The following is a 12,692-nucleotide window of genomic DNA, read 5'->3' on the forward strand; positions in this document are numbered from 1 at the left end:
TATTCCTCTCATCTTTAAAAGAAAGTATCTGAGGCAAGCACCTGGTTCTTAATATGGAAAAAAGCAACTAAAAGCACAAAATCACAGAATATGCTCTGGAAAGAGTAAATTAAAGTAACAATTGATAAAAGATCTTAGTCTGCATCAAATCTAAATACTATTATATCTAAAAATGGAGGCTCAGAAAAAATTTTCTCTTAAGGTAGAGATGCTTTATTCTTGAGCAACACTGCAAAATGGTAAATACACTACCCATTTGTTAGTGGATTGTGTTAGTAACTATTACTCTACATTCAAAACATATATGGAAAGGATATTGGAACAATACTGGCCAAAAAAAGGATAGTTCGACATAATTTAATTATCTAGTATAATTAGGTATAACTGACAGCTAGACTCCAGGGAAAGTGTGATATAAGGAAAACCACACAGGGTTTGAAGTCAGACAGAAACTGATTCATATCCTAGCACTATTGCTAGCTGTGATCTTGAGCAAGCTGTTCAACCTTTCTGACTCTCAAGTTCCTCAACTGCAAAATGAAGATAACTACTTCACATTTAGAATGAACATTAAATAAGATAAAATAATAAAACATAAGGGTAAAGTGCTTAGCACAGTTTCCATCTGGTGACAGCTTTTATTAGTAGTCCTCTTAAAACCATTTTATACCAAGACGTTAGTCTGTTTGAATGGAATCATATATATACTTAAATATAGATAAGAAAAAGAAACACACTAATTAAAAAAAAAGATACAAAGAACATTAACAGGTCATTTTAAAAGATTATAATGAGTCAATAAGTATGTTTTAAAGTTTGACTTTTATCAGAGAAATTAAAATTTTTTAAATACGATTTTTTTTGGCCTATCAAGCTAATATAGGAAAATAAGAATATCCATTGTTAAAAAGGCTTGGAGAGGCAAAGTGGGAGTGTACACTCCCCTAGCAAAATAGCATTATATCAGAAATCTTAATATTTTTATATCCCACACCTTTAGACCCACCAAGTTGCACTTCTAGGAATTTAACCTACTGATATTCACCAATAGGCTGCACCCAAAGATATATTTACAAAGATGTAATTTATAACAGAAAATTGATGAACTTAATAACTTTATCTTCAAATACTGTGGACTGATTCAGGTATATTACAGTCTTACTACATCATAGCCATTTTTTATAGTCATTTGTAAAGAATATTTATTGATAGGAAAATGTTCATTATACAAGGTTAAATTTAAAAGAGTAGGCCATACGCAACAGAGTAACAATACTATTTTTGTAAAAACAGTTATATACGTCCAAATAAAATAATAAAGGGAAATCTCTGTATCAAACTGTTAGCAGTGATTATATTAATATCTTTGGATATAGAATGAGTGATTCTTTTCCTACAAAAGGAAAAAAATATTCTTTCCCAACCTGGCATACACTGTCATCTTAAATATGCTATGTCTTGAGTTCTGATTGCCCTTCAAATGGCAATGGCTCCAGCCACTTTTTTTCGTACCTCTTTCAAGAAGCTAACGAGCTACTATTAAAAGATAAAAAGCATGCTATAGAAACCATCTTTAAAGAAGTGCTGTAATGAGTAATGACCACTAGTTAATTCAACCAGACAGCATACTGACATTTTTATTTTCATTTATTTTTAGAAAAGAAATCCTTATGTTGAAGTTCCTTTTCAGACTTAATTAGAAATATTATCTTTGCTCTGTACAAAATTCACAATACAAAAAGGGACATGTAATAAGAGTTTAATCTCTGGAAATTAAATGCAATCATTAAGTTTCTCATGTGTAAACAAATGTGACTTACAACTGTCTTTGAAATTAAAAGAAAAATCTCTGTAAATAAAGAGATAGAACTATGCCAAAATTTTAAAGGAAGCAATACAAGCACCTAAATAGCTACCAAGTAGATATATCTGTGTTTCTATTACATGAGACTCAGCTAAACACAATGATTTTTAATGCTTGGAAAACTGGTGCATTTTCATAAAAATGTAAAGTCCTTTCTTGGCTATTTATAAAACTATACTAATTTAAATAAATATCAGCACTTGTATGAGTGCTCTTAGAAACTATCAGAAGAATATTTACGACTTATTTACTGAAAAATATATTAATTTTCCTCACATTTTAATGGTATTATAACATGCATTCTAGTAAAATCTAAAAATAATAATAAAGATGTATTTCAAAACTATTCAAAGTTGGAGAAGAAATGGTTTAGGAAATTTGTTTAGCACTTGTATGTGAAACTTCTAGCTCCATTATCCTTCCCCAGTAGTCTGAGAAAGGCATTTAAAATTTTTGTCAAATCTCTGAGACTATTTAACACATGCAAAAAAAAAAAAAATACACACACACACATATCTGACTGAGGTTACATGGCTATAGGAAAAAGAGATGGGGTAGGCAAACATGAAGATTTATCTGTGTTGTCAAGTGTTGTTGACTGATGCTCTAATGTCAGAAGTCAAATGTACATTGTCACAGTAGCCCACCTATAGTACTAGGGATATTCCTAACTAATTGAATTGCCTAGAGTAACACCAAACACATTACAAGTCACCAATGCGGGTGAATTTTGACAACCAAGCTCAGAGAGTATTTTTTGTCTGTTTTGCTCTTAAATTTAAAGGACAATCTGGTCTGAGTAAATCCTAGCATTTTTCTGGACATTTCTTAGAAATAAAATCATAAAATATGTGGTTTTTTGTGATTAACTTCTTTTACCATAAATACTTAAAGATAACAAAGTTTTTACCCTAAATTACTCTTCAGAAAAGAGAAGATGGAGAAGGAAATGGCAACCCACTCCAGTGTTCTTGCCTGGAGAATCCCAGGGACAGGGAGCCTGTTGGGCTGCCGTCTATGGGGTCACACAGAGTCAGACACAACCGAAGCGACTTAGCAGCAGCACACACTAGTAAAGTAATGCTCAAAATTCTCCAAGCCAGGCTTCAGCAATATGTGAACCGTGAACTTCCAGATGTTCAAGCTGGTTTTAGAAAAGGCAGAGGAACCAGAGATCAAATTGCCAACATCTGCTGGATCATGGAAAAAGCAAGAGAGTTCCAGAGAAACATCTATTTCTGCTTTATTGACTATGCCAAAGCCTTTGATTGTGTGGATCACAATAAACTGTGGAAAATTCTGAAAGAGATGGGAATACCAGACCACCTGACCTGTCTCTTGAGAAACCTATATGCAGGTCAGAAAGCAACAGTTAGAACTGGACATGGAACAACAGACTAGGAAAAGGAGTACATCAAGGCTGTATATTGTCACCCTGCTTATTTAACTTCTATGCAGAGTACATCATGAGAAACGCTGTGCTGGAAGAAGCACAAGCTGGAATCAAGATTGCTGGGAGAAATATCAATAAGCTCAGATATGCAGATGACACCATCCTTATGGCAGAAAGTGAAGAGGAACTAAAAAGCCTCTTGATGAAAGTGAAAGAGGAGGGTGAAAAAGTTGGCTTAAAGCTCAACATTCAGAAAACGAAGATCATGACATCTGGTCCCATCACTTCATGGGAAATAGATGGGGAAACAATGGAAACAGTGTCAGACTTTATTTTGGGGGGCTCCAAAATCACTGCAGATGGTGACTGCAGCCATGAAATTAAAAGACGCTTACTCCTTGGAAGAAAAGTTATGACCAACCTAGACAGCATATTGAAAAGCAGAGACATTACTTTGCCAACCAAGGTCCGTCTAGTCAAGGCTATGGTTTTTCCAGTGATCACGTATGGATGCGAGAGTTGGCCTGTGAAGAAAGCTGAGCACCAAAGAATTGATGCTTTTGAACTGTGGTGTTGGAGAAGACTCTTGAGAGTCCCTTGGACTGCAAGGAGATCCAACCAGTCCATTATAAAGGAGATCAGCCCTGGGATTTCTTTGGAGGGAATGATGCTAAAGCTGAAACTCCTGTACTTTGGCCACCTCATGCGAAGAGTTGACTCATTGGAAAAGAAAATCTGATGCTGGGAGGGATTGGGGGCAGGAGGAGAAGGGGTCCACAGAAGATGAGATGGCTGGATGGCATCATCGACTCGATGGACGTGAGTCTGGGTGAACTCCGGGAGTTGGTGATGGACAGGGAGGCCTGGCGTGCTGCAATTCATGGGGTCGCAAAGAGTCAGACACGACTGAGTGACTGAACTGAACTGAAGTGAATACAATACTAAACTTGAAATCTCTATGTAAAACTTAGGGGGCAATCTGTTTTCCAGGGAGACAATAAAACAAGGAAGTTTTAAAAATAACTAATTATGATAAAAAAATAAAAATAAAAAAAAGAAAAAAGAAGATGCTTTTCTTTAGAGACCTTATAAAGACTTTCATAAGAAGGGGCATCCTCATAATTAACTTGGAAAAAGAGTGGTATAACCCAATATTCCAGAAACTCGGACTATAGCCTAATTAACACTAACACTACATGGATACAAGAAGTACATTTTGCTTTTCTCACTGTTCAAAAAAAGTTTGAGTGAAATTATTCTGTGAAATATGAATGTGGGGGGAAGCAATATTTCTATATTAACATAGCTTATATAAAGTCATTTCAAATGTGTTTACAAAACTAATAAATATTCTTTATATATATATATATATGTATAGGCTTCCCTGGTAGCTCAGTAGTAAAAGAATCCATCTGTAATGTAGGAGATGTGGGTTTGATCTCTGGGTCAGGTAGATCCCCTGGAGAAGGAAATAGCTACCCATTCCAGTATTCTTGCCTGGGAAATCCCAAGGATAGAGAAGCCTGGCAGGCTACAGTCCTGCCAGGACTGCAAAAGTCAGATACAACTTAGTGACTAAACCACTACCATATATCTATATATCATTTATTCTCTAAAAATTATAACTCAAAGTGGGGAAAAAAGTATATAATTCAAAATGGGTCTTTTCATTCGAAATACAAAGAAGATTTTTTATATTCAGGATTGCTTTATATTTAGAACTATGACTTTCCAGGATCAGTCAAAAGCATGGTCAGATCTGATGATATATAATTCAGGCCTAAAATAACTGACTTCTCTAGGATTGAAAAAATCAGTTGAAAATCCAATTTTTGTCAACCATCTCAAGAGAAAACTGAACTTTATAAAAGAATATCATATAAAAATTGAGTGAGGTGGTTTTATTTATTTAAGACATGTTAAGGAACAAAGGAATCTTAGAAATTATTATCAAATTGCTCATTTTACTAATGCAATGAATAAGGTTCAAAGAGGCTAAATAACTTACCTAAGATCCTATGAATGAGGGCTTACTGTGCTAAGTGCTTTTCATGAATGATTTCTTAGCCCTCTTATCAACCCTAATCATGCCCCCACTTTACAACTAAGGTTTAGAAAGGTTAACTATCTTGCTCAAAGTCATACAGCTAATAAATGATAGAGCTGGAATTCCACTCAGGTGTCTCTGGCTTCAGAGAGTTCTTAACCATTTGCTACACAGGTCTTCAGTTCCTCATCAGACTCCTTTGCCAGGAATCACATGGTTTAAAAAGGAATTTAGCCATGTTTGAAATTTAACTGGAACAGAAGAAAAATATCCTTAGAAATTAGCAAAAACACTGAGAAAAGGATAAGGTTAAGAAGGCAGGTCTGAAATTATTTTGAAGTTTATAAATATATCTAACAAAAGGCATAAGTTATTCAAATAATGTCAACATCACCTGGTTAATTCTCTCAGTCGAGTCACCTCGGCATCACGCTGGCGTAATGTTATTCCCAATATCTGATTCTCCTTTTCAGCGGCTTCTAACTTAAACCGGGAGCTTTTCATATTGACTAAGGCTTCCTCCAATTCTAAAACAACACAAAGTTTCAGTTTCAGTATTACTTTTTAAAAAGTGACTGTGACTACGGTTCAAACACTTACCAATTTTCATCCTTGTTGTCTCAATGTCAAATTGCTGTTTATTTTCAAGTAAAGTTTGATCTTTCTCTTTAAATATACCAGCAAATTTTTTGTTTTCATCTTTCTGATTTTCTATCACTTTTAAGAGCTCTTCATTTTTACTCTGCAGTAATTCCTGGCTCTTTAATGACTCCTGTAATTGATTTTGCAGTGACTTGTTCAATGATTGAAGAGAAAACACTGTAAGACAAAATAGATCAAATAATTATTACCTCAGTTAAAAAGTACAAACCTGGGGGCAAGGTGTCCTGTCAGGTGAGGAAGCTTCTGCTGGAAGATGCAACTCAAAATTTAAACTGAACTACCGCGTGCAGCTCTGCTTCGTCACCCAGGAGCAGTTCTTTGCCACAGGGCTGCTCTCATTCCCCAATCCAAAGTCTCTGTGGCTGGAGGTACACCCCGTGGGGGAGGAGGCAGATGCTCTGGTGACCGACGAGATCAAGCCCTGAGCCTTTGGAGTGGGAGCACTGACTCCAAGACCGTAGACTACCCGAGAACTAACCCTAAGGGGTATCAAATAGTGAGAACCCACACAAAGGAAACCACTTGAATACAAGACCCGGCATCACCCAACCACCAGTAGCACCCTGTGCAGGACATCTCTAAACAACAAACAAAGCAAAAATACAAACCCAATCATCAGCAAACAGGATTACCACCTCACTCACCCTTGCCCATGAGAGGAAAAACAAACAAATAAACAAACAAACAAAAACTCAGCACCAAGCCCACCCTATACGAAGCTTACACAAACCACCATACCAACTTTAAGAGGGCAGAAACCAAAAGGAAGAAAGAATTCAACCTTAAAGCCTAAGAAAAGGAGACCTCAAACACAGTAAGTTAAAAAAAAATGAAAAGGCAGAGAAATACTACATAAATGAAGGAACAAACTAGAAATACAGAAGTCCAAATAAATGAAGAGGAAATAGGCAAACTACCAGAAAAAGAATTCAGAATAATGATAGTAAAGATGATAAAAAACCTTGAAAACAAAATGGAGAAAATGGAAGAATCAATTAACAAAGACCTAGAAGAATTAAAGAATAAACATACAGAGACAAACAACACAATTACTGAAATTAAAAATACTCTAGAAGGAATCAATAGCAGAATATCTGAAGCAGAAGAACAAATCAGTGAGCTAGAAGATAAAATGGTGGAAATAACTTCTGAAGAGCAGAGTAAAGCAAAAAGAATGAAAAGAACTGAGGACAGTCTCAGAGACCTCTGGGACCATATCAAATGCACCAATATTCAAATTACAGGGGTACCAGAAGAAGAGAAAAAGAAAGAGTATGAGAAAATTTTTGAAGAGATTATAGTTGAAAATTTCCCCAACATGGTAAAGGAAATAGTCAATTAAGTCCAAGAGGCACAAAAGGTCCCGTACAGGATAAACCCAAGGAGAAACACACCAAGACACATACTAATCAAACTAACAAAGACTAAACACAAAGAAAGAATATTAAAAGCAGCAAGGGAGAAGCAACAAGTAACAGACAAAGGAAACCCCACACACTTAACAGCTGCTCTTTCAGCAGAAACTCTGCAGGTCAGAAGGGAATGGCAGGATATAGTTAAAGTACTGAATGGGAAAAATCTACAACCAATTTACTGTACCCAGCAAGGATCTCATTCAAAATTGATGGAGAAATAAAAAGCTTTTCCGACAAGCAAAAGTAAGAATTTAGTACCACCAAACCAGCTTTACAACAAATGTTAAACTGACTTATATAGTCAAGAAATACAAGAGAAGAAAAAGATCTACAAAATCAACCCCAAACAATTAAGAAAATGGCAATAGGAATATATATATCAATAATTACTTTAAATGTAAATGGATTAAATGCTCCAACCAAAAGACACAGACTGGCTGAATGGATACAAAAACAAGACCCATATATATGCTGTCTTCAAGAAATCCATTTCAGATCTAAAGACACATATAGACTGAAAGTAAGAGGAGGGAAAAATATATTCTATGCAAACGGGAAGCAAAAGAAAGCTGGAGTAGCAATCCTCATATCAGACAAAATAGACCTTAAAGTAAAGAAGATTACAAGAGATAATGATTACATGATACAAGATTACATAATGATCAAGGGATCAATCCAAGAGGAAGACTTAACAATTGTAAATATCTACTCACCCAACATAGGAGCACCTCAATACATAAGACAAACACTAACAGACATAAAATGAGAAATTAACAGTAACATAATAACAGTAGGAGACTTTAACACTCCACTCACACCAATGGACAGATCATCAAAACAGAAAATTAATAAGGAAACACAAGTCTTAAATGATACATTAGGTGAGATGGATCTCATTGATATCTTTAGGACATTCCATCCAAGTGCAGAAGAATGCACGTTCTTCTCAAGTGCACATGGAACATTCTCCAGGGTAGACCACATCTTGGGTCACAAATCAAACCTCAGTAAACTTAAGAAAATTGAAATTGTATCAAGCATCTTCTCTGATCACAATGCTATGAGAGTAGATATCAATTACAAGAAAAAAACTGTAAGAAACACAAACACATGGAGATTAAAGAACATGTTTCTAAATAATCAACAGGTTACTGAAGAAAGCAAAAGGGAAATCAAAAAATTTCTAGAAACAAATGACAGTGAAAACAACAAGTCAAAACCTATGGGATGCAGCAAAAGCAGTCCTAAGAGGGAAGATTATAGCAATACAATCCTACCTCAAGAAACAAGAAAAACATCAAATAGACAACCTAACTTTACACCTAAAACAACTGGAAAAGAAGAACAAAAAACCCCCAAAATTAGTAGAAGGAAAGAAATCGTAAAGATTCGAGCAGAAATAAATGAAAAAGAAATCAAAGAAACAATAGTAAAGATTAATAAAACTAAAAGCTGGTTCTTTGAGAAGATAAACAAAATCGACAAATCTTTAGCCACACTTATCAAGAAAAAAAGAGAAGAATCAAATCAACAAAATTAGAAACAAAAAAGGAGAGATTACATCCGACAATGCAGAAATACAAAAGATTATAAGAGACTATTCGGAGAAGGCAATGGCACCCCACTCCAGCACTCTTGCCTGGAAAATCCCATGGACGGAGGAGCCTGGTGGGCCGCAGTCCATGGGGTCGCTAAGAGTTGGACAAGACTCAGTGACTTCACTTTCACTTTTCACTTTCATGCATAGGAGGAAATGGCAACCCACTCCAGTGTTCTTGCCTGGAGAATCCCAGGGACAGGGGAGCCTGGCGGGCTGCCGTCTATGGGGTCACACATAGTCGGACACGACTGAAGCGACTTAGCAGCAGCAGCAGCAGCATAAGAGACTATTATGAACAACTATATGGCAATAAAATGAGTAAACTGGAAGAAACGGACAGATTCTTAGAAAAGTTCAATCTTCCAAGGGAAGATATAGAAATTATGAACAACCCAAATACAAGCAGTGAAATTGAAGCTGTGATAAAAAAAAAACTCCCAAAAAACAAAAGCCCAGGACCAGATGGCTTCACATGAGAATTCCATCAAACATTCAGAGAAGAGCTAATGCCTATCTTTCTAAAACTCTTTCAAAAAATTGCAGACGAAAGAACACTTTCAAATTTATTTGCTGAGACCACCATCACCCTGATACTAAAACCAAAGACAACACAAAAAAAGAAAACTACAGGCCAACATCACTGAACATAGATGCAAAAATCCTCAACAAAATCTTAGCAAACAAAATTCAGCAACACATCAAGCAGCTCATACACCATCATCAAGTTGGGTTTATTCCAGGAATACAAGGATTCTTCAATATATGCAAATCAATTAATGTGATACACCATATTAACAAACTGAAAGATAAAAACCGTATGATAATCTTAATAGATACAGAAAAAGCATCTATTTTTGCTTTTGACAAATTTGACAAAATTCGGTACCCATTTACAATTAAAATTCTTCAAAAAATGGGCATAGGAGGAACCTACCTCAACATAGGAAAGGCCATATATGATAAGCCTACAGCAAACATTATTCTCAATGGTGAAAAACTGAAAGCATTCCCCCTAAGATCAGGAACAAGACAAGGGTGTCCACTTTCACCACTATTATTCAACATAGTTCTGGAAGTCCTAGCTACAGCAATCAGAGAAGAAAAAGAAATAAAAGGACTCCAGATCGGAAAAGAAGTAGCAAAGCTCTCACTGTTTGCAGATGACATGATACTGTACATAGAAAACCCCAAAGACAGTATCAAAAAATTATTAGAGCTAATTGGTGAATTTAGCAAAGTTGCAGGATACAAAATCAATACACAGAAATCACTTGCATTTCCATATACTAACAATGAAAATTCAGAAATAGAAATTAAGAAATCAATCCCATTCACCACTGCAACAGAATTAAATATCTAGGAATAAACTTACCTAAGGAGACAAAAGAACTGTACACAGAAAATTATAAGACTGATGAAATAAAGACGGTATAAACAGATGGATATATTACCCATGTTCCTGGGTAGGAAGAATCAATACTGTGAAAATGACTATACTCCCAAATGCAATCTACAGATTCAATGTGATCCCTAACAAATTACCCGGAGAAGGCAATGGCAACCCACTCCAGTACTCTTGCCTGGAAAATTTCAGGGACGGGGGAGCCTGGTGGGCTGCAGTCTATGGGGTTACACAGAGTTGGACACGACTGAAGCGACTTAGCAGCAGCAGCAACAAATTACCAATGGCATTTTTCATGAAACTAGAACACAAAATTTCACAATTCATATGGAAACACAAAAGACCCTGAATGGCCAAAGAAGTGTTGAGAAAAAAGAGTGGAGCTGGAGGAATCAACCTTCCTGACTTCAAAATTAAACTACAAAGCTACAGTCATCAAGACAGTATGGTACTGGCACAAAACAGAAATATAGACCAATGGAACAAGATAGAAAGCCCAGAAATAAACCCATGCACCTATGGGTACCTTATTTTTGACAAAGGAGGCAAGAATATACAATGGGGCAAAGACAGCCTCTTCAATAAATGGTGCTGGGAAAACTGGCCAGCTACATGTAAAAGAATGAAATTAGAACACTTCCTAACACAAAGACAAAGACCATACACAAAGACAAACTCAAAATGGATTAAAAACCTAAATTAAAACCAGAGACTTATAAAATTCTTAGAGGAAAACACAAGCAGAACATATGATGACATAAATCAAAGCAAGATCCTCTATGACCCACCTCCTAGAGTAATGGAAATAAAAACAAAAGCAAACAAGTGCAACCTGATTAAACTTAAAAGCTTTTGCACAGCAAAGGAAACTATAAGCAAGGGGTAAAGACAATCCTCAGAATGGGAGAAAATAATAGCAAAAGAAACAACTGACAAAGGGTTAATTTTCAAAATATACAAGCAGCTCATACAACTGAGTGCCAGAGAAACAAACAACCCAATCAAAAAGTGGGAAAAAGACCTAAACAGACATTTCTCCAAAGAAGACATACAGATGGCTAACAAACACATGAAAAGATGCTCAATATCGCTCATTATTAGAGAAATGCAAATCAAAACTACAATGAGATATCACCTCACACCAGTCAGAATGGCCATCGCCAAAAAATCTACAAACAAATGCTGGAGAGGGTGTAAAAATAATAATAAAGATAAAATGTTATTTATAATTCTGCTGTACATGAAATGAAAAAGATTTCTGGGACATGCTTTACCAATCTTTCCTTTGTAGCATGTGAGTTTTTGTTGGGCTTAGGAAAAGTTCCCTATACAAAAAGAAATCCCTATCTTTTCCTCTAGTTACTGTGTTTTTTTTTTTTTCTTTTCTATTACTTTAAGCTCTATGAGCCATAAGGACAATCTGGCAACATCAGTCAAAACTGAAACAGTAATACTCTGACTCAGCAATTCTATGGCTATAATCTACAAAAACAGTCACACATGGGCACAAAGACATGTACAAGGATTTTCACTGCAGGATTATTTGTACTAGGAAAACAGGGAAAGTATCTAGATATCTATCAGCAGAGGACTTTAAATACACTGCAACAGAACTACATAAACAAAATATATACTTAGTTTTAATAAGAAAAAATAATATTTATGTATTTTGATAGAGAAAAATATCCACTACATAATAAGTGAATAAATGCAAGCTGCAGGAGTATATACTGTGCAATCTCATTTTTACAAAAGAAAAATACATATGTAGTTCTACTAGGACTCATCTGTTAATAGTAGATACTCAGTAAGCATTTATGAAATAAATCAATTATAAATGAACAGGAGATATGTGAAAGGAAATACAGACTTAAAAAAAAAATAGGATTCAATTATCGGGAATAGCACAAATCTTTTATTTTTGTGTTTCTATACTATTTTAAATTTTAATGAGTATCATTCCTACTTTTTTAACAAAAAGTCCATTAAGACAAAGTAATTAAGAAAGTTCAATTCTTTATCAACATTTCCAGAGCCATAAAGAGTTCACAATCAGTCCTCACAGTTCTTTTACCTACATTCAAGGTTGCATTCCAGAGAACCAGATGCCTTTTGAGTTTTTTCTCGTTCTCTAAGTTGCTGGTTCAAAATTCTCAATTGCCTAAATGAAATAATGAAGAAACATGAATGCAAGAATCCCAAGCTCATTTTAGAGTGTACATGTGACAGCCTATTAAAATAGAGAACATAAACAGTGGCACCTACTAGGAGAGCAGAAGTCCATCTTGTCCCTAAACATAAGACAAAA

At 35.4% G+C, this 12,692-nt stretch overlaps 1 protein-coding gene across 7 annotated transcripts in view; it reads right to left on the bottom strand.

Moving 5' to 3' along the window:
- The window catches only part of CCDC14 (coiled-coil domain containing 14), a 116,224-nt gene that overhangs the window by 73,257 nt on the left and 30,275 nt on the right, over window positions 1–12,692 (bottom strand). For 4 of the 7 annotated variants that reach the window (XM_055568418.1, XM_055568419.1, XM_055568416.1 and 1 more), the window contains exons 10-12: window positions 12,463–12,545; window positions 5,905–6,123; window positions 5,699–5,831 (exon numbers count right to left, since the gene is read on the bottom strand). In XM_055568418.1, the coding sequence (XP_055424393.1) occupies window positions 5,699–5,831; window positions 5,905–6,123; window positions 12,463–12,545 (435 nt within the window). Of the gene's footprint in view, window positions 1–39; window positions 4,129–5,374; window positions 5,556–5,698; window positions 5,832–5,904; window positions 6,124–12,462; window positions 12,546–12,692 lie in introns of those variants that run through there. The other 3 variants (XM_055568417.1, XM_055568422.1, XM_055568423.1) reach the window with 3 other exon arrangements.

This window comes from Bubalus kerabau, chromosome 2 (assembly GCF_029407905.1).
Source record: "Bubalus kerabau isolate K-KA32 ecotype Philippines breed swamp buffalo chromosome 2, PCC_UOA_SB_1v2, whole genome shotgun sequence".
Taxonomy (NCBI): domain Eukaryota; kingdom Metazoa; phylum Chordata; class Mammalia; order Artiodactyla; family Bovidae; genus Bubalus; species Bubalus kerabau.